The sequence below is a fragment of the Mustela nigripes genome, chromosome 1 (assembly GCF_022355385.1).
Source record: "Mustela nigripes isolate SB6536 chromosome 1, MUSNIG.SB6536, whole genome shotgun sequence".
In the NCBI taxonomy this organism is placed as follows: Eukaryota; Metazoa; Chordata; class Mammalia; order Carnivora; family Mustelidae; genus Mustela; species Mustela nigripes.
Genome location: NC_081557.1, coordinates 126,804,023 through 126,827,802, shown reverse-complemented (window position 1 = coordinate 126,827,802; position 23,780 = coordinate 126,804,023). Strand labels below are relative to the sequence as shown.

The 23,780-nt window shown below is 41.4% G+C and overlaps 1 protein-coding gene across 1 annotated transcript in view; it reads right to left on the bottom strand.

Moving 5' to 3' along the window:
- ARHGAP10 (Rho GTPase activating protein 10) overlaps positions 1–23,780 on the bottom strand; it is a 314,545-nt gene that overhangs the window by 10,966 nt on the left and 279,799 nt on the right. The window contains exon 20 of the mRNA XM_059373466.1: positions 15,436–15,592. Coding sequence (XP_059229449.1) covers positions 15,436–15,592 — 157 coding nt within the window. The remainder of the gene's footprint in view (positions 1–15,435; positions 15,593–23,780) is intronic.

The following is a 23,780-nucleotide window of genomic DNA, read 5'->3' as shown; positions in this document are numbered from 1 at the left end:
TCTACAGTTCAACTTATGACCTTTCACTCCAAAAACTTAACCCATGGCCTTTCAATGTTTAAAGCCCTTTCCTCTGTCACATACACAGGGCAACTCAGACAAAACTGCAGCTACGAATCAAGATTAGTCTAGAGTAGACCAAAGACAGCATTAATGAGAGAAACCCATGAGCAGGAAAAAAAATCTTTAGGGACCTTAATGTTCCCTAATATTTGCAAATTTTTTAAAAAGATTTTATTTATTTATTTGACAGACAGAGATCACAAGTAGGCAGAGAAGCAGGCCCCCTGCTGAGCAGAAAGCCCGATGTGGGGCTCGATCCCAGGACCCTGAGATCATGACCTGAACCGAAGGCAGCGGCTTAACCCACTGAGCCACCCAGGTGTCCCAATATTTGCAAATTTAAAAAAAAAAAAAAAAGCTAATGTAAAAAGGTCAGGGAACAGACTCACGGAGGGGCCTCTAAACATGAAAAAGAATGCAATATATAGGTATGGATCTGAATTAAGTTATTCTTTAATTATCTCTAAGCTGGAGGCTGTGACTATGGCATATGAAGCTTACTTTAAAAGCACAGTGACGAAAGTTGCTCATTTCAATTACATTTCCAACACACATGCATTTCAGTGGCTGCTACACCCAGATGCTCTTCACCTCAAATTCACCCGCTTCAGCTAAAACCAGTTTCTGTGAGCAGCTCCCTTATCCTTCCACATTCCTGAGCATTACCTTTGCTTCTTTCCTCTGTAGCAGAGCTAACATCGAATTCTATCCATTTTTACTTCCCCTAGCTCTCATGCTTTTCCGTTCTTTACCTTCTCATCAGGTTGCTTCATGCTTGGGTCACCACTGTGGTCTCCTGGCTCAGCCCCCAGTCCAATTCCTCCAACTCAAGTAGCTCAACCAGCCAGCCTCAGCCACCTGAGACCCAGTCTGCCCCATCCGTCTCCCCAAGAATGAGTGCACTTCCCAACCTGCCCTCTGCCTGCTCTCCTGATGGTCCTGCACCCTGCCTAGGTCTCTTCTCAGCTCTCAGGCTCCCCAACCCCTCTGCCAGCCCCAGTCTGTCCTTTCCTCAACTCAGCTCCAGGCCTGCCTCCCCGAATGCTTCTCCTTTGGTCTAAGTCACAGATCTCTGAAGGCCCAGCCCAATAAGAAATGGGAGGGCACCTTGGCAGGAGTTATTCTGTGATGGTTTCTGAGATTTCTCTTGCCTTTGGGGTAAAATCGGGACTTTAACTCTTTCCATAGACCTCACAGAGCCAGGCAGAGGGCTAGGCATGTGCAGTCTTCCACGAATACCTGAACAACCATTCTACAACTAAAATTGGATTTTACAAATCGAGTACATGGAATATTACATTCCTGACTTGATAGATAACTTAGTACAGTAGCAGGTCTCCTATCCTTTGATCAGAAAAGGGGAGAGGGGCTCACATTTTTTCAAAAAATGTTATTTTTTGAACAATTTGTTTACAATCTCCCCATCCAGCCAATTCATGTGGAAGTCATAAAACCTGTTTCATAACCAAGCAAAGAAATCTATAAATCTCAAATGGTCTGTATCGCCTTATCAGAAAATGAGTTTTAAGTGGTGTCTTACTAATCAGGAAGGGACAGGAAGGAGTGACTGGAGCTCTGACAGAGAATTTAAGGCTGCACTTAGCCAAACAATTGCCATTTCATCTCCCAGCAATTATTCAAGGTGCTGGGAGGGCGGTGGTGGCTGTAGATGAGATGTTTTACCACACCCCCATCAGCTCTTTCAGGTCATAAATAGCCTAGTGATTAAATGACCACCATCCATCTGCAGAGAGGGAGGACAGCTACAGGAGGAAAGATAAAGTAACAATGGTGACTATACTTATAAGGCTCTTTAAAAACAAAGATCATAAATTTCATAGCTATTATCTACTTAATCCTCACTTTTTTTTTTTTAAGTGGTTTACTTTTTTGTAAAGGAAAAGCACTCCTTTTGGAAAGTGAAAGAATTGTTGGTATAGCAGGTGTTCTAGGTCTAAGCCCATCCCTGAGCTCGGTCTTCTCCATCCTGTCCCAAAACAGGGATGCAGACTCAGCAATCCTTGTTCAGGGTCAAGTTCTCAACATCAGCTGTTTTTGTTTGTGTGCTGTGATCTTTTTGATGCCCTTCAATATATAGGTGTGCTAAGCGACCCAGAACTCACCAGGTCACCCACATAACTGAGACCTGTTTCTGTATTCAGTTTCCTGGGTTCTCCCCACAGTATCTCAGAAACCTGAGCCAGTCACTTCTCCTTTGGATTTCAGAATCCCACACGGCCACAAACTCTGTGAGGTGGAATATTCAAAAGAGGTAGCAAAACCCAAGTCTGGAAACAGTGTCTATGGGGAGGAGGCATCAGAAGTCACAGGGAGAATCAGAAAGAGGAGACCTACGTGGCAAAACAAAGTTTGGAAAACAAACAGAACAGCTGCTGGGTCGGATACAAGAAACTTTTCACAGGTTTCTCCACTGGGAAGGACTGAGGAGTGGGGCAAGAAGTGGTTAAGTAAATAGAAAGTCCTAAAACGAGTTCTCACCTCAGCCAACAGAGGTCTGATAATGACATGTTTCATAGGTGTTTCCCACAAGCAAACTGCCCAAATTTTTTTTGAAGGGAAGAAATTGTAAGCATTAGCTTCTTTACATAAACTACTTTCTCCACAGAATTTGGTGGGATGCTTTGTTTGTTTGTTTGTTTGTAATGAAGTTCAGTAATTTTTTTGACTATAGTTTACACCTGAACAATGTGAGAATTAAGGGCACTGACCCCCACACAGTCAAAAATCCACATTTAACTTCTGACTCCCCAAAAACTTAACCCTCTCCCAAAATGCCTTCTGTCGACCTTTGGAAGCCTTACCGGTAAGAATCAATTCACCCATATTTTATATGTTACATTTGCATTATGTACCATATCCTTAAAATAAAGTAAGCTAGAGAAAAGGTGTTTTAAAGAAAATCGTAATGAGGAGAAAGGACATTTACACTACTGTTCTGTAATGAAAAAATCCACATCGACATGGACCTGCACAGATCAAACCCGAGTGTTCGAGGGTCAACTGTTTATTCAATGCTTCAAATATACTACTTCTGTTTTCCCAAAAAACAGCAGAGGAAAATGTTGTTTCTGATATTTGCTTTCTATTCTTTGATTTAAAACACAGGGCATTTTGGAAATGGCAGCCCCCAGGAACGGTCTCACAGTTTTTCTCATCCTGAGCCCTAAGGCATCCCGGTACATAAAATTAACACCTCTTCTATACAACTAGAATGGTTCCAGCTACCCACATGGTGGGAGACAATTCTTGACGGCTTCTTGTGTAGTGCGCTCCTACTGAGCAGAGAGGCACTGTCTGCCTTTGTTCTAGACTATCTTTCCAAGGATATCTGCAGAGCAAACAGCATGGGAAGATAGAGACTGGGTCTCCCCCTGGAGAAAAAAAGCAGGCTTTACTGCCCAGCATAAAAGATGTGGGTTTCCTAAGCTCCAGGTTCCTCTCTTACAACAGCTGGCATGCAGGTATCATGTGGCCCATGGGGCATTAGCCTGCGGGAAGTAGGAGTTAGGGAACTGTTACTCTACTACTGCTCTGTAGTAGGATTAGTCTTTTGACCAAGAGTCACGCATCTTCTACCAGCATCCATGAAACCACACACACAAATTTGGTGACTTGTAAGCAGAATAAGATTTCAGACTTCAGAATTCCTGACATTAACATCTTTGGGAGAATTGAGAAAATACTCGGCCCATTTTTTTCTTTCTCTCTCTCTCTCTCTTTTTTTTTTTTTTTTTTTGACTGTGGTTCAGAGGAGAATTCTGGTTTTAAAAAAAAAAAAGTCTTTGGGTTAAAAACCAAAAACGATGCATACTCTAAGAATAAAAAGCTTATTACCTGCTAAAACATAAATGAAATCTTTTGAGTGTCCTCTCCCACCACCTCCCAAATTTAAGCATCAAAAAACATTTGTATCCTTCTTCCTGCTGCCCCTTTACAAATTTTTGATGAGTAGGACTGGCATGATCCCAAACCACCAATTTTATTTAATGACAAGCTGCAACCAATTACAACAAAGTACCTAAGTACTACATATTTCCTGAACGCCAACTTGTGGTTTGCAAAAATGGAGGCAAAAGTCGACTCTTCCTGAAAAGCGCAGAAACCACATTTACCAAAACAGAAATAAATTAAAGGGAAGTACTAATATCTACTTGTTGGCTATCTTTCCAGTTTCACACACTAAACTGAAAGAACCTTCTTCTGAATGGACCCCTCTCCATTTTTAGTGCAGAAGAGCCAGTACCAACCACCTTCCTTTGAGGAGAAACGTTTCCTTCTCAAAGAAAAGGAACAAATGGCAACAAGACGGTCTCACTAAAAACACACAGAGATTTCATACAGCTAACTCAGAAACTCATTCTTGAAAACTCTCATGCTGAAAGCCTATCTGGCAATTCCTAAGGCAACAGAGAAGGCTCCTATGCTCTGGGGGTGTGGGTTGGGAACACCTAAGTGGGGGATAGAATGTGCATTTTTGAAAGCGCTGAGAGACTTCTATTAAAAAAAAAAAACAACAATTAAAAAAATGCACACTCTTGCTTTGGAGTATGTCTGTATTTCAGGGAAAGGCCCTCTAGCTTTCGTGGTAAGCAGGAATAAACCCTCAGACACATAAAATTATGACAGTAGCTGTGTATGTGTATACTTTACAGTTTATATTTATAAAATGCAACATATCAGCAATATATGCTGCTTCTGATTCAAACTGTGACCCAATCTTTTCCAATACCAGACTTGACACTCCATGCATATTAAAAACTTTTTGGCAGCAGAAGTACTCAAGCATTTCAGCAATGGGGGAGGGGAGTTAGGGCCTTAACTATTAAAATTCAACAACAGCTGCACCAGTCACTAGAGAACTTTTGCATCTAGTGAACATTTCTTGAATAACATAGACGGGTCAGGCTTTGGGCAGTGCTGGTGACACAAGTGCCCAATTCTGGGCTCTTTGAGTAACAAGCATCATTTTAAAATTCAAAGGACACAGACCAGGGAGAATACATATCAAGGAAAGAAATGATCGCTTATATGAAATGATTAAATCCCCCCCAACCAAGATATTTGACACTGATTATATGATGTGAGAACCACATAAGAAGTTTGCGTTGGAATGAAAGATTTTAAAACCTCATTTGCAAGGTCTCCGAGCAGAAGCTAACACATTAGTGAAATGATCTTTCATTCCAGCCTGGGAAACGTACAGCATAAGTCTAGAACAGCTGTCCTGGGCAAAAGTGTTTGAAAATGTTAATAAAGACAGAAGGAAATATTGTAGATCTGTATATTATGGGAAATCTCTGTTCAAATAAATGCCACAGTTCTTCCTTAAGTGCCAGAGAAGGAGAATTCCACCGCCGGCGCACTGTCGGTTCCAAATGAGCAAACTGAGGGGGGACAGCAGCGGCGTGAAGCAAACGTCTATGACAAAGAGAGGCGCCATCGTGCAGGGATGGACCAGGAGGCCTTCACTGCCCATAAGGAGACTGGGATATGGACCTTGTTCACTCATCATTTACGGTCCGAGAACTACCTGTCAGGCCCCATGCTAGGCCCTGGGGACACCCAGGGGATGAGGACATCTGCTCTCCATGAGTGCCCAGTCAAGTGAGGAGAGAATGACAAGTTGGTAATCATAACATAGTGTGATGACTGCCATGTAGAGAGTTGCCCAGGGTCCTTTGGGAGAACAGAGGAGGAAGCATCCAACGTTCACGTGGGCCCTGAGAAGGCTTTCTGGACGACGCAGTGTCTGTCCTGAGCTGATGCTGCCAGTGTCAATATCGCTGTCACCCCCCCAACTTCCTCCTTTGAGGTCCAGCCGCACACTCCAGCACTGTGTCAGACACAGCCCGCGCACGTCGACGCACTTCCTGCCACGCTCTCATTTCACAGGACCTGAGAGAAGAGCATCTCAGAAAGCTGAAGAGGATTGACTCAAGGTCATGTGCATGCTAAAGCCCGTTCTGACTAGTCTGCATGGAGCTCACAGCCTCACACCCTTCTGGGCTGGAACAAAATACAAGGAGAGGAAAGGAGAGGGATGGGAAATCAGACCCGCTTGTGGGGGGTGGGGGCAGGACTGTGTGGCTACAGAAGGATTATAATCACACAAACTACAAGTGCAGGAAGCACCGCTATTCTGAACAGTGACCTGGGTTCCCAAGCCAGCTCTGGCTAATCTCCCTTTGCTTTTTCTTTTTTTCTTTTTTTTTTTTTTTGTAGACAGGACACTCCTCACTAGCTAGCATTGTCAGTCTCTCGGGCTGAGGGTCATCCACACCTGAAATCTGGGTAAGAATAAACTCCCTGGTCTCAATTTCCTTAACGAAAACAAAAGGCTTCACAAGTGGCTGTATGGCTTCAGTGGGGTGTTGGTGTGAGGCATCCCGCAGTGACAGGTGCTCACTGGCTCACTCAACACTTCGTAAGTGAAGCTCTGATTACGAGCCTTAGGGCCTTGGGAGTCAAAGGTCACCTCTGCCTTCCAGGGTAACATAATCCCAAACAAATCATTTTTCTTTACCCAAAGACAATATCTAAACTCTATCAAACAGAAAAAATTGGAGATATTCGGTGGATGTCATCATTAAAAAAAGAAAAGAAAAAAAGTCACTGAATGCCGTGAATGCCATATGGTATCCTGGAATGGATCCTGGAAGAAAAGGGCATGAGTGGAAGAACTAGTGAAATCCAAATCAAGTCTGTAGTTAACAGGATTGTACCAATGTGAATTTCTTATTTTTGATAAAACTGCCATGATTCTGTGTTAAGATGCTAACAACAGGGGAAGCTGGTTGATGGGTTTAGAAGTAGTGTCTTTGTAGCCTTTCTGTAAATTTACAACTATTTCAAATAAAACTTTTAAACAATAGGTTGTAAAAAAAAAAAAAAAAAAAAGCCCCATATAACTCTTTATTCACTCAAACACTAAAGACCTTTTGAAATTAGGATCACACCACTTGAAGACATTCAAAAGCCACAAGGAAACCTTTTGCTTGGTTCAACGACAAGAAAAAAGATTCATAACGATTATGTTTAAAAATCACCTACACTGTCCACCTTAAGGCAATTAGCCTCACTTGTTGAAAGTGGGTTGTGAGAAAGGTGTTTTTTCCAAAAAGATTTATTTATAGAGGAGATCGAGGTCAGCAAACTGTCTGGAACGGACCAGACACTAAACACTTCAGTGTTTGCAGGCCGTATGCCTGGTCTCCCAGCTCCTCCCCTCTGCCACCAGAGACAATGTCAATAACTGGGCCCGAGACCAGGTCAATGACTGGGTGGCTGTACGCCAATAAAACTTTATGTATACAGACAGTCAGAAGTGGGCCACAGTGTGCTGACCCCAGCACTAGAGGGAGCAGATGAGAATCCAGTTCAGAGTGGAGCATTGGGGGAGATGACAATGATGGCAAGTTCCCCTGGGCCTGAGAAGCCCCTGCTCCCCAAGTCCGCCGACACTGGCTTTGTGGCATGGGGCCCCCAGTATGTGCCAGAAGTCCATCTGCAAACGCCCAGGGCCTACCTGCAGCAGAAATGCTCCTCACCAGCTGCTCATGAGCACCAACCATGTATCAAATCAGCACATAAAAGCAGTAACTTGATCACCCTTGAGGAAAAAAGTCTTTGGCAGGAGGGGGGCAGGCGGGGAGAGGACAAAGAGCCCCACAGGAAATCTCTGGAGCACAGCTGAAACACAGCCTTTTCAAGCTGGACCCAGCCACGGTGAACACGCGGTCCCCCCTCCTGCTGTGAGACGCTGAGGCTCCTGGGGGTTTCCCTCCTTAAGGAGAAAGGATGCCACCACCTAGTCATCCTACAGATTACGAAGTTCACTCCAGAGCTGATCATTTTCTTGGGTTTCACTATAAAAGAATTGCCTTCAAATTATATCTCTGACCCATCTTTCACTCAAAGATTGTTCCCTGAGTCCCATTTTTCTTCCTTCCAGATGATCACTGGAATGAGGTAAGAGGGTTGCACTTTAGCTTGCTCGCTGAACAGAAAAGGAACTGAAGCTTCATTTCAGAAAATGATGGGGCATTAGAGGTCTCAGCACCGAGGTCTTACGGGATAACTAACAGAAATGTTTCTACCAGCTCAATTCGTATGTGGAAAACAGCTGCCACCCGGTGTGAGGCCTGAACATAGAACACAAGGACTACCAAGCACAGCTCACAAGGGGTGCAGCATTACTTTGCTAAGAAAAAGCTCAGTTACTTACCAAGCTGATTTTATGGGTTATCTGTTCTAATAGGTAAGCTATCCATACTGCTCAGAATAATTTACAGATTGGTCTGGTGCCAGTGGGTAGCCCATGCCTTGGTAATGCAATAACCAAAGGCCCTAATCTTACAGGGTTCTATAAAGGAGGTTCCTACACAGAGAGGCAAGAAGAGGATCCCCGAGCGGAGTCCTCCTGGACCAACCTCTCAGGCTTCCTGGTCCCCAGGACCAGAGAGGTTATTTCCCTGCACTATATGGTAAGGAGATTATGGAACTGATGAACCAGGAAGGCAGGTCAACTTAAGCTAAGAATATCAAATTTGGTTCTCAGAGGGAAGCAATCCAGACAGGCGGCCACCTGGCGTTCCCAAGGGAGCAGTGACTGGGTTATATTAGATGTTATACCTTGAAACCTCACAATCTGGAAGGGCAGATGTGGTGATTCCCCTTTCACAGGCAATCTTGCTAAGCCCTGGTTTGTTTAGATAATTTACATAAGGCCTCCAAGGTTTTCAGAAGCAGAATGTGGATACAAAGCCAAGTCTGATTCTACACTCAATGCTACACCAGTGTATAAATCCTTTTAATACACTGTTGAATCCTGTTGGCTAGTATTTTGGTGAGAATTTTCGCATCTGAGTTCAAGGATATTGGTCTGTAGCTCTCTTTTTTGATGGGATCCTTTGGTTTTGGGATCAAGGTGATGCTGGCCTCATAAAATGAGTTTGGAAGTTTTCCTTCCATTTCTATTTTTTGGAACAGTTTCAGGGGAATAGGAATTAGTTCTTCTTTAAATGTTTGGTAGAATTCCCCTGGAAACGCTACACCAGTGTAAGTGATCTTCCACTTTACAGAGGACTCAGGAGGTCCTTGCCTTCATTTTGATGTAAAGACCGTACCAACCAATGCAAGCACAGCGAATGATAATCATAAAAGCAAAAACCAACAAAACATAAAATCATGAGAAGACATAATTGGTTCTTTGAGTTAAGCGGGAGAAAAGCTACAACAAAATTTTGACAGTCTTAATTTTAGAAAGTCAACTTTCCATTATGGGGCTTTAAAGTGTTACATGAACCATCAACATTCTGAACTGGAAATCAAACCTTCAAATTTTGGAACCTGCAATTGTAGCACAAGGGAAGATGTGAATTAAACCCACATGCGAATCTAAGTATATAATACAAATACTAAAAATGCCCTAGCAAGACACACAGGATGGTATGGAAAGTCGTGAGGATGCTAAGCAGCCAGCTCTTCACAGAACTGGAGAGAAGATTCAAGGAAATAGCCAGGACAGAAACTGTGTCCAAAACCCGGCACAGAAACAGACACATAGATCATAGATCAATGGAACAGAATAGAGAGCCCAGGAATGGACTCTCAACTCTATGGTCAATTAATCTTCAATGAAGTAGAAAAGAATGTCCAATGGAAAAAAGATAGTCTCTTCAACAAATGGTGTTGGGAAAATACCCACATGCAGAAGAATGAAACTGGACCATTTCCTTACACAACACACAAAAATAGACTCAAAATGGATGAAAGACCTATACGTCAGACAGGAATCCATCAAAATCCTTGAGAACACAGACAGCAACCTCTTTCACCTTGGCTGCAGCAACTTCTTCCTAGAAACATCCACAAAGGCAAGGGAAGCAAGGGCAAAAATGAACTACTGGGACTTCATCAATTTAAAAGCTTTTGTACAGCAAAGGAAACAGTCAACAAAACAAAAAGATAACTGACAGAATGGGAGAAGATATTCATGAATGACATATCAGATAAAGGGCTAGTATCTAAAATCTATAAAGAACTTCTCAAACTCAACATCCAAAGAACAAATAATCCAATCAAAAAATGGGCAGAAGACACGAATAGGCATTTCTGCAAAGAAGACATCCAAATGGCCAACAGACACATGAAAAAGTGCTCAGCATCGCTCTGCACCAGAGAAATACAGATCAAAACCACAGTGAGAACGACAGATTTTGGAGAGGATGCAGAGAAAAGGGAACCCTCCTACACTGTTGGTGGGAATGCAAGCTCATGAAGCCACTCTGGGAAACAGTATGGAGGTTCCTCAAGAAGTTGAAAATAGAGCTACCCTATGACTGAGCAATTGCACTACTTGGTATTTACCCTAAAGATACAATGTAGTGATCTTAGGGGCACCTGCACCCAAATGTTTATAGCAGCAATGTCCACAATAGCCAAACTATGGAAAGAGACCAGATGTCCACCAATAAATGAATGGACAAGGAATATGTGGTGTATAGACACACACACACACACACACACACAGGACTATAACGCAGCCATCAAAAAACCCGAAATCTTGCCATATGCAATGATGTGGATGGAACTTTTAAGAGGTAAATTTACTATTTTCTTTTTAAACAATAAGCATAATAAGAGAGGGGGGAAAATATAAGATACCAATTTCTAGGGTGAACTGACTGCCCCTGGCCAAGAAGGGTGGGGAGCAGTAAAATTGAGAGGAAGTCTCCCTGAGGGGGTGGAGAAGATGCAAAAAGGAAAGGAAAGAAAAGGAGATGAAACAAGGAGGTGAAGACAGAGCTTCCATATGACTGCTATCTTCTAATTTCTAAGTGTGTGCCAAATTTCACAGAAATCTGTTTAAAAATGTTAAAGATGATTAATTTTCTGAACTTCAGACAAATCACTCATGGTTTGTTGTGGTACACTAAGCCACAAATCAAACTTGAAGGGCTCCTAGCAAAATGTGTTCATCAACTTTTCCTAAAAAGCAATCATGGAACCAACAGTCGAGTAATTTAAAATGCCAAGTAGCTGTTTATGGATAACCTCAAACTGCCCAATTTAAAGAAAGCGAGTTATTTCACTGATGAGCATACAACTGGTTACCAGTGAGCGCATACAGGGTCTACGGGTGACCTGCAGCACAAGGCTGCAAATGAGAATGGGAGTCTCCTGTCTAAAGACTGCAAGCAGCTAGCATCAAGTCCGGGTAGGCATGAATCTGTTGCACAAAGCAGCTCTGGGCAGCAAACCTAGGTCAGGACTTGCTTAATATTCAGGATAAACTAAGCCAAGCTTCTCATCATATGGGACAGAAAGATCTACCACCCTCCCGGCCCACCAGAGCACAGGGTCAGTTGTACCCGGGGATACCAACATTCCCAACCACACAGACATATTCTATGATGCTGCCATCTTGGAGGTGGAGATGGGCTGGCAAGAATCGGGGTGACCCTTTTCATTTGAAACCTATATAGGAAGCAGATGGCAATGGCGGGTATTTCTTAAAAGAGATTTTTTTTTCTTTCTTTTTTCTTTTTTTTGTGGCAGGGAACCTAAAAGGATTACTTGCCAAGAACCTGTTCCATCATTTACAATTGAAGAAAATCTGTTTAGAGAAAACCACTTTATTGGGGGTGGGGGGTGGGGGGAATGACTTCGGAACATCCGAAATACCTTGACCTATGATGTAATGTCCTCCAAGGAGACTGAGCTAGCAATTCTTCACTGGCAGTGAAGTCACCCATCACCTTACTGAGTGTACAGGTAAGTAATAGCTCCTGATTGATTGACTGCAATGAATAATACCCACAAGTCATAAACATCAGCAGAAACCCAAGAAATCCAATTCTGCTGTATTGTTTCCTACCTGTCAGAGGCTACAGCTGTATTTACACACTGCCTCTATCTGAATCTCGGCTGCTATAGGCTTTCCCCTGCAAATTTGCTTTCCAGTGGCTAGGGTCACGGCATTTCTGTGCGGTAGAGCTACTGGGGTCCTATGTGATCCACATACATTTGTCCGTGTTTCGGGACATGAGATAAAGCAAGTGTAAGTTTTGGAATGGAGAATCACTACCCTGGAGTAAAACCAGGCAGCCCTAGAGAGAGGATTTAATGACACCACAGCAATTTTGGTTTCATTAAAAGGAATTTTAATCAGTATTTACTCAGAACCTACTCATATTCAATACTGTACAGCTTGCGTGCAGAGATCATGAATTAAAAAACACACAAACAAAACACCACACAATGAAAACCACATTTACAGATGCTAAGGAAGCAAAGAAAAAAATGTTATAAAGAGAAAATGGTGAGATTAATTCCGTGAAATTCCTGGAGGAAGACTCATTCATCTTTAAAAGAAAGGAGGCAGATGGACCAGAAACAGACCACAGTTGCTTAACAGACATTCAGTGATATACGGAAAGAAATGAGATTACCAAGAGGGAGGTATTTTTATAAATACATAATATTTTATTTCCCATTCTAAGAACTATGTCAAGATCACGAAAAATTCATAGAGTTATAAAACCCAATTTGTATCATCAATAATTTTATAACCTATCTTAGAGTGAGAAAAAGACAGTGTTAGGGACTGAAAGTTTGCGTCCCTCCCAAATGTCTGTGTTGAAACTCTACACCCTTCTGTGCGATGCTGTTAGGAAGTGGGGTCTTTGGAAAGTCATTAGGATTCAGTGAGGTCCTGACAATAGTCCTCACGAATGGAATTAGGGGTCTTTAAGAGAATGACAAAGGCAGCACTCTGTAAATCAGAAGTAGCCTCTCACCGGAACCTGGCATGAGGACATCCTAATCTTGGAAATCTAACCTCCAGAACTGTGAGAAATAAATTTCTGCCATTTATACGCCACTCAAAGTTTTTGTGTTATCACGGCCTGAACAGACTAAAATACAGAGATAGGCAGACAGGCAGACAGAGACTTTGATATGAATATACAGATACACTTACGCATACACCACTTAAATATCGACTAACACTAAAAGGTAAACATCACCTAATACTAGAAGGCAATATTTTCCCCACGTCCAGCATCGGGTATAGACAGAAAGATATTGAGAATCTTCCTATAGACTACAGCACTAGAGAAAGCTTCCTGAAAGTGGAAACTAAATTAGGCCCTAAAGATAGGTCAGATCGCCGTGAGCAAAGAAAAGGGGAATATTTCAGGCACAGCAAATCAAAGTATGGGGAACCAGCCAGGGGAACTTCAAGACAGCAAACACACCATCCCAGAAGAGCTGGGGAGAAGGGGAGGCAAGAAGAGAGATCACTCATCCTAATGACACTTGGGGAAGCTGTTTACAATCCACACATGCCGGGCTCCAGGGGGACAAGAGGGGCAGTTGTCTGTATCACCTGGCATTCTGTTAGAGATGCATACTTGGAGGCAGCCCCTCAAGCCTCAGGGTCACTCGGGGGGCAAGGGGCCAGCAGTGGGGGCTTTACAAGCCCTCCAGGTGATCTTGGTGAGTGCTCAAGCTTGGGACACACTCCTGACTTCATGATAAATCTGGATTGAAATACGCTTACAAGTAAACCCTTCAAAAGATACACAAGAAACACTCTATATAATTAAGAGAAATATCCATGCATTTTATCCATTACATGGGGGGGGGGGACCCAAATTCTTGAAGTAGGAGAAAGTCTACATTGTAACACAAATCTCCTTTCCAGATTCACTTCAACTACTTATTTTCTCCTCTCCCTTTTTGGCCTCTCAGTGTTGGAGTGCTTTCCATGACATTTTAAAATCAGTATGAATAGGAAGCTGGGGAATTCACTCCTCGCTTGATTTATGACCAAAAATATCAAGCCCTTCATGTTTCAGGCATGAACGTGCTACGAATTGAGCATTGGCTATATCATGGTTCATAATGTCACATTCCTACAGAACCACTCTGGAAGAGGCAGGACTAACTGAACTAGCTCCCCACTGTGATACACGCTTACTGAAAGAAGTAATTAGAAATCTGTTTTTTGCTTTAACACACACACAGGCACCCACATGCACCCATGCAAATTCTACCCCCAGAGTGCCCAGGATTAGATTCTTGGTTCCTATGTAACCACTATCACTGGTGCTTGGAGTATTAAACTGAAAAGAGAATTTTTAATCTAGAAAAAGAATAATAAAAATGACAAGCATGTTTGAGTAATATGCAATTTAAGTCCACAATACACAGTCTCCAGCACATGAATATACATTTATTACAATCTTGGGGAAAAAGAGCTCATCTGGAGAATGTTTCCATATTTTGAGTTTCACTTGCAGTTTCAGTTAGATTTTCAGTCTTTAGGTCACCCCCAAATTTTAGCATACCAAAATTCTCCCAGCCTCTTTTAATACTTAATTAAGTTCATAATGATTTCATGTGAATCCAGCAGTAACTATAAAAAGCCAAGTAATGGGAGGGATGCTTTCCAATTCCATTTAAAGTCCCAAGAATGCCCAGTTAGGGTTGGATGACATCATTATCTAGGACTTATTTTAGGCAATTTTGATTTAAAAAAAAAAAATTTTTTTAACTTTGAAGGCAAGACACCCAAATATTCTCAGGCTAAATTATAAATGTATTTTTGGATGTAATTTGATTGACTAATCAAATAAGGGCATGTAATTATTAGTAGGGTTCCTTTGTTGTTGTTGTTCTCCAAGCATTTGTTTGAAATTTGATTCTCTTTGGATGTCCCAAACCACCACCAATCTGCATTTATTTCACAGCTTGGTCAGTGCAGAAAGACAAACATGTAGTCAGATCATGTCCATGATATTGTTTGTATTAGTATTATTTGTCCTGATATACCCGAGCTGATCTGCACATCCAAACTGAGAAGATAAAATCAGGTATTTCATCCATCAGTTGTCAAGTATGCAGGGTGTTATGGAGAAGATAGAGAACCCTAGCACAAAGCTCTTGAAAATTCAAACAACTAAAATATCATTCTACAGAGTTTCAAGAGTCTACGTATAGATCCCAATGCATGCATTCTCCTATGTCTAAAAGTTTGCATTACTAGTGAGAAAACATCCTGAGTGTCTGAGTAGAACAATAACAAATTTCCTTCATGCAACCCAAAACTGCCACAAATTAAACTCAAAACAGATTTGAAAGAGCACCCGTCCACTTTTCCACATTGGAAATACAGAGATGCTTTCAAGAAGAACTTCCTTATGCGCGATCTTTCCTTAAGCATCCCACTGACCAGAGAGCAAAGATCCTCAGACCTAACACTTTAGTACCCACTTGCCATGTGAACTTCAACATGAAGGTCACAGCCCTCCTTCCTCAGCACCAAAGAGCAGCATAGTTACTTACACAGAGGATGCCCAGTCCCCGAAGCTGCTCTCATCTGCAAGGTGGTTTTTGTCTGGTCCAAGAGGCCCAGGAACAGCTGCAATTGTGGGAGATGGAGAGGAAAGTGAATCTAGATTCCCAGCTGTGGTGTCGGCCTTAGGAAGGTTAACACTGTCACCTAAGGAAGAAAAAAAATAGCATAAACTTCCAAACACGTACTCAAAAGGGAAAAAACAACTCCACGAACAATTAAATGGCATCATTTGATTACTCAAATCAAATTAAATACAAGATTACACTTATAATTCACCCTGAAATTTTTTGGGTGTCCTCTCTTTAAAGTTTTTGTTTTTTGTTTTTTTAACCAAAGATGCTTAAACTAAATCACAGATGATACACAGTGAGGGGTGTTTTCCCCATAAGAAAACACAATAATCAAAATCAGATCCAATGGAAGATGAGAGCTTTAGAGGTGGCCACAATGATTTCCTAATCTCTAAGGAACACAGTTATAAATCAGTGATAACTCCAAGAACAATTCAGAGCAGTACACCAACCCCAACATGGCCAATCTCTCCCTTTCTAGTCACCGGATGCTTCTTTCAGACATTGCCAGTCACCACTTAGTGCATAATAAATTCAGCGACTCTAAAGGAATCTTGTCTTCTGAGCTGGTATCTTGGATTACAATTTAATAGTACAATTTATTAAAATCCCAGACACAGGGAAACTTCCATTTCCCTGTGAACATTAGGGAAGATGTTCTAGAAGAATCAGGCCCCTGCGGTGACTGCAGGGAGGACTTTAAACCAAAACTAAAAGGCATTTTTTAAATAGGTGACATGATTTATTCATTCACAGAGGACCATTTTATGGAATGCATTTAGTATCATCTGTACATATTACAGGCTGGAGTGAAGAAATAGAGAAGATGGAGAAGAGAGTTCACAAAAGCAGATGTTCTCCTCAACAGGTCTCTACCCCCTACCATAACGTCCTCGAACAGCACCTATCAGAGCTGGGGCCCCCCGGCCCCATTCACATTCACAGTCCCCATTAAAATATTAACTGCCTCAGGGGGCCTTGCAGAAGTAGCAATATTCTATCAAGAGGCACCGATTTGACCTTGATTTCATAGATGAGAGGTCACAACAGTAGATCCAGAATCTGCCACTGGAGCAGAGCTGGAGGACCATACCCAAGCCAAACCGCTTCCAGCCGATCAAACCTTCATTTTCCCTTGGTCCTTTGGTCCCAGGTCCTAGAACGAGAGTGCGCATGCATGCCAGGAAGAGCAAGGAGCTTGCTCCCGGAAAACCACCACGGATGGATTTCAGCTCTACTAATAATGAAGCACAAGAGAAATTCTGGGCTCTGATTAAGCTAGATCCCAGGATGCTAACCTTGAAAATTGATTGTACTAGACAGTTCTTATTTAACTCTGACCCAGCTTACAACTCAGGCTATGAGAAAGAATCTTAGAAATGGAGATCTAGAAACGATGAATTCAGGAAAGTAGGAGTTACAGATGGTGGTGATGGCTGGAAAGAGGAACTCTTTATGGGGATAGTTAGGAAGAACTACCAGGACGACTGTGGGCAGAGGATTCTGGTAAGCGACCATTTTCTGAGCTTTTTCTTTCCTTAAGTGTGTTGTCATCGGGGGAAGGTGAGAGAGAAGCCGCAATCAGAGATGAAGGCAACCTCTGTGGGCAGGTCTTCTCGGTGGCCTCAGTGTCCCTGTAAAGCCTTGCTCAATGCCCATCTGCAAATATGCAATCTAGAGTATTGCATGATTCCTCTTTCAGTGAAGTCACTTTTCCACAGCCCGTCACCGCAATAGTGTTTAGCTAATTGGAGTAACTCAGCCCCAAATACACGGGGCACCTTTCAGGAAAATAAACCATAACCCACTGATAGGCCACTATGATTTCCCTCTGCTTTATCTTCATTCTGGGCTACAGTCCACTCTGAAACGAAAGCTACTTCTCCTCCTGTGTCTGGAGAGTTCACATGCATCCAGTTCTGTTCTGTGAATATGCCCAAGAATAAGGGCTGGAGCTCCAGCCCCCCTGGGAGCTCCTGAACACGTATGTATGTGATCGCTGCCAAATCGGGGCTTGGCTAGAAGTAGCAAAATACGATCAGCTCCGAAGCAGAACAGGATCACCTCAACAGTGAGTCAGACGCAGGCAGCTTCCTGGCTTCGGCAGGCTGGATCCTGGCCCTCTGCTCTCTGGGCCTCATGCCCTGTCTCTAGGGCAGGGCATGACATAGCAAAAACAGCAAATGAGAGTCTGGGGCCAGATATTTCCTGACTCATTCCTACAAGGAAAAGCCTTTCAATGAGAAGCAACTTCAGGGAAGTGGAAAGCAAGGGTCTAACGTTACTTCCAAAAGATGCCTGAGATGTTTTGACAACCGGATACACTAGCTCATCCACAAGGCCTCAAATCCTTTTCCCCAGCAGACTGACACAGCACAAACGGTCATTCAACAAATTAAATCACATTCTATTATGAGAATTTCTCTCTCCTAGCCAGCCAAACAGGAGCGATCTGAACCCCTCCAGTGAAAAGAATATTGGTAGAAGGGAGTATGTTTATACAAACTGATCAAATGAAGAGATACCTCTCCCTACTTTGTAGGCAGACATATTCCCTTTCTCCTTCACTGTTCTGGACTGAGCTTATCTACTTGAGAATCACTGAATTCGAGGAAACGGGCACAGAACACCCCAGGCACATAAACATTAAATACTTACAACCATTTCTGAAACTTTAGTTCCCCCAAATCAAACTAGGGCTTTTTTAACTAGTATGAAAATAATAAAACTTTTTCTAAAAAACCTCCATACCCAAATGATTTCTGGATTTAAGATTTTAAAGCCTACGAAACCGATTTGTACTTGAGAATTAAAGTCGGATACTCTCATTGTTTCTCACCTTCCATTTCCTTCGAGTGTCACACAACCTCTTCCTGTAGGTGTTACCCTTTAACAGGCACCTACAGACAGACAAATCACCTGTGAGTAACAAGGTTGTTTCGGTAAGTGAGCAGAAATGGTGCCGAAGGACTTTCATTATGAACAGACTCCCAGAGAAGAAACTCACTAGAAATAGAACTACCACAACCCAGAAGAGAAAATGACTTCTTCACAGCATCCAGGTCCATTCCCACCTTCTCCATAAAGCACCTGCCAGCTGCCTGTTCTGCCCCTTCTCTCCTTTCTCACAATGAGAGGCAGCAAGCAAGTTTGCATTTGCTATCATCTAATGGTTTCATGACCTGGTTTGGATTCCCCATTTCCATTATACATTTTTTGAGGGTAGAGACCAGACCTCAGTCTTGGTAATCCTTAAAGGACACAATGCAGGACCAAACAAACCAGGAACCTTCAGGAAATACCATGGACTCACTGCCACATGAAATATTATGAATATGGAAAGCCCGTGCCTCTAGGAACTGAGGAGGAGGAAAAAAAAAATCTATAACCCTCAAACTATTGTTACAGAATCTGCACACAGCTTCTGATTAACATCCTCTCCCCTTTCAAACCATAAATACCTCTCATCTTCTTTATCAATCAACAAATGTTTAACTAAGCCTCTACTTAACATACGAGAGACATCATGGCTGTGGAGTTATAAAGGTGAAGAATCAGTCCCTAACTCGAAAGTGCCCACAGTACAGTACCAAGGGCAGTAAGGTAAAGACAAACAGTAGAAGATGGCGTCAGTCATACTATGATTGTATCAAGCAGCTTTGAGATCCAGGGAAAGAAGTTTTCAAACCTGCCAGTGGTGGAGGGAGAAAGACATAGGAGGCAGGTAACAGGAAAAGGAAGAAATTATTACCAAACTTGCAAGGGAAGAACCCCTGATACAGCACTATCATGGTTGAAAGCATAGAAACAAGAGAGAATGTGGCAGTTTCCAGAGCCTTGGATAGTTGGATTTGGCTGGAGAATAAGGTCAAAGGTGGAGAGTAAGGGTACAAAGTGCGATGATATATAAACATTAAAGTACCTGACTTGGTTCCATAAGCATTCGGAAGTTAGTGTGGGGGGTGAAGCACTCAAGTGACAAGATCCAGAGAATGCATTCAAGAGATATTCAGTAGAACAGACGCTAGATGTTCAGTAGTATAGACACTAGGACTCTGTGCATAAAGGTGAAGGGGGAGAGAGGAACCTAAGATGACCCTCAAGTTCTTGGCTTAGGCAACAAGGCAAATGGTAGAACTATTAATTGAAATAGGGAATAAAAAGCAAGGAACAAATTGCGTGTGGGAGATAATAAGACCAGTTGTAGACATCTTGAGCCACGGGTGTCAATAAAATGTCCAGGTAAAAGTACCCAGAGGAGAGCTGGGTACTCCTTTGCTGAGCTCAGCAAAGAGGTTGGGGACAGTTGTTTTGAGTTGAGTGTCAGGTAGGTAGAACTGAAGTCACGGCACTAAATGGACACAAAGAAAATGATGTGGGAATGTAAGAGAACCCTGGAGAAGCCTCAGATGCAAGAAGGAAGCTTCTCCTTCAAGCAAGAGTATTGGTAGTGGTGGTGGTTGTGGTGGTGATTGCTGCTATGCTTAGTACAATAAATACAAAGAAGAAGTGTGATTCTGCAAATATTTAGGATTCTCTCACAGGCATACATTTTCATAAACCTTGGGCAAAAAAGCATCCAAGAGGACACGACTTTTGTGATGGCTACTACATTTCACTATTGAGTCTGACTTTTTTTTAATGACTCTGAGGACATGAGCAGTGTTTTATTTTCATGATAGACTGAAACTTCAAAGACTGGCAAAAAATCAGAGCAAGAAGACAAAACAAGAACTTCATAGTTCTACCATATCTAATAATGCAAAGGACGTTCTATCTCTTTAATTTTAATAGACAGACAGACTTTTACTCCAGGAGGTGAACTTTCTTGTTCGCATGATGACAAATGACTCTCCCCATTTATTTCTGGTCATTTCATGTAAGAAGAGCTTCTTACATGATCGGAGGGAACAAGGCTTTGAGGTTTCCCTTCCATTTCATGCATTTCCTTCTCGTCTTCCTCACAAATGTATTTCCTAACTGTTAAGGAGTTAGGGAAGAAAAGGAAAGTGGAACAGAAGAAAGGGAAAGAAAAATGCAGAGAAAGGATCCAGCGTACTAACTGAACTTCATTCTAATGAGACCACTGCTGCCGCTCCACTGACCCACACATATGCCCCCTGTCAGGTCAGGAAAATCATAGGTACTTCTAAATATCAAACAGTTCATCACTAGGGTCAAAGAAGCATTTGCTAAGAGCAAAGTAACTACACTTAAAACACCACGGTAACACTTACATAATAAAGGCTGGTCAGGAAATTTCCACTCAAGAGAGCAATGAAATTTTAAGTGGAAACCCACCCTACCCTCCCACATACGCTGTCACCACCACCACCAACAACAAAATGATAAAATAATATTTAAAAAATACATAAATAAAAAGATATAACTGTACTCTAATTTTTGTTAAACTTATCTGTGAAACAAAGGGAACGCAGTTTCAGAGGTCAGTGGGAGCATAAACTGAAGGACTACTGGCTCCAGGACCTGTGGAAATCAGCAGAACCAGACAGACATTTAAAAATCCTGAGGTGTCCCAAGTACAATACACCTATAATCCACTATGCATGGGGCAGGTGGCTAGAGCTAGGCTCTCCATGTGGAACTGGGGGCTGGGAGGACTCTCCACACTAAATGGAGGCCTGAAATCTATGACTGAGTTCCCCACTTGCCTGGGAAACTAGATTTGACATTCCTAACCCTCCCACCCCATAGGATGTGATTTATTGGCAGGAATAATAAGACCTAGCTCCCAACCAAAGCACTTAGGTTGAGGCAAGAACCAGACAGAGAGGTAGGAGAAAACAGGAGAGAGGTGATTCCAACTCACCACAACCATGAGTATACACACAAAATCCTCCTTTATGACAGAATTATACAATTTCTAGAGCACAAAGAAAGCTAGGATAGCAAACTCAACAAGCACAAAAATTCAGATGTTTAGAGCTTTGTAATATAGAATGAAAGTGAAATTGCCAACATCCAGGCCCCAAAAGAAGAAATAAATTGAGAGGAAGGGATACTTAAAGAAAAAACAACAATTCCTCAAAATTAAATGAACTTCAGAGACCTCAATCCAAAGAACTCAGAGTGCCAAACAAGGGAATAAAAAAAATACTGCTAAATGGAAGGATATTTCATGCTCATGAATTAGAAGAAAAACGATTGTTAAAATGTCTACACTTACCCAAACTAATCTACAGATTCAATGCAATCCCTATCAAAATACCAACAGCATTTTTCACAGATCTAGAACAGACAATCCTAAAATTAGTGTGGAACCACAAAAGACCCTGAATAGCCAAAGCAGTCTTGAAAAAGAAAAGCAAAGCTAGTGGCATCACTATTCCAGACTCCAAGTTATATTACAAAGCTGTAATAATCAAAAAGTATGGTATAGGCATGCAGATCAATGGAGTAATAGAGAAAACCCAGAAATAAACTCACAATTATATGGCCAATTAATCTTCAACAAAGCAGGAAAGAATATCCAAAGGGCAAAAGATAGTCTTTTCAACAAAGGGTGCAGGAAAAATTGGACAGCAACATTCAAAAGAAAGAAACTAGACTACTCTCTTATATCATACATAAAAATAAATTCAAGATGGATTAAAGACCTAAATGAGAGACCTGAAAACATAAAAACCCTAAAAGAAAACATGGGCAGTAACTTTTTTGACATTGGCCAAAGCAACTTTTCTCTAAGTATGTCTCCTGAGGCAAGAAAAACAAAACTAAATATACACTATTGGGACTATATTAAAATAGAAACTTTCTGCACAGTGAAGGAAACAACCAAACTAAAAGGCACCCTGTGGAATGGGAGAAGATATTTGAAAATGACACATCTGATAAAGGGTTAGTATCCAAAATATATAAAGAACTTATAAAATTCAATATCCAAAAAATAATAATAATCTAATTAAAAATGAGCAAAAAACATGGAACAGACATTTCTCCAAAGAAGACAACCAGATGTCCAACAGACACAAAAAAAGATTTCACCATCACTTACCATCAAGGAGATGCAAATCAAAGTACAAGGAGCTATCACCTCACACCTATCAGAATGGCTAAAATCAACAACACACACAAAAAAACAACAGGTGTTAGTGAGGATATGAAGAAAGGGGAACCCTCCTGCACTGCTGATGGGAATGCAAATGGGTGCAGACACTGTGGAAAACAGCATGGAGGTTCCTCGAAAAAATAAAAATAGAACTACCCTACAATCCAGTAATCACACTATTTACCCAAAGAGCACAAAAACACTAATTCTAAGGGATACATGCACCTCCATATTCATAGTAATATTATTTACAATAGCCAACATATAGAAGCAGCCCAAGTGTCCATCAACTGATAAACAGATAAAGAGGATTCATATATATATATACACATATATATGTATATATATATATGTGTGTATATATATATATATATATTCAGCTACAAAAAAAAAGAATAAAATCTTGCCATTTGCAATAACATGGATGGAGCTGAAGAGTATAATACTAAGTAAAAAACAAAACAAAACAGTCAGAGAAAGACAAATACCATATGATTTCACTCACATGTGGAATTTAAGAAATAAAACAAATGAGCAAAGATTTTTTAAAAGGGTCGGGGGAGACAAACCAAGAAACAGACTCTTAACTACAGCAAACAAACTGATGGTTACCAGAGAGGGTGGGGAGATGGGTGAAATTGGCACTGGGTGACATGGAATTAATGAATCACTGTATTATACACCTGAAAATAATGTAACACTGTATGGTAACTAAAATTAAAAATTTTAGAATAAGGAAGAAAAAGAAAAAGAAAGAGAGAGAGAGAAAAGAATGCATATAGAATACATTATTGCAAAATTTGAGAATATCAAATACAAGGAAAAAACAGAAACAAAAAGCTTCCTAATATAAAAAGCAGATCTTACAAAAAAAGAACCAGACTAACATCAGGCTTCTCAACAGCAACTCTGCATGCACAAATGAAGTAATATTTTTAAAGTATTAAAGAATTTTGAGCAAAGAATTATATATTCAAAATGCCAACTGCCACTCAAATGTGACCATAATAAACGTATTATTAAACATAAAAATACACAAGGTTTGCCACAAAAAGAACTGCATTGATAACATTCTTAAAGAAAACACTCAATTGTTTAATTAAAGAAGTAATATGGTATGTTCAACAAACTTGATAATGTCTATTATTACCTTATAAAAACTTTAGGACAAAAGGTAAAAACATAATAATAA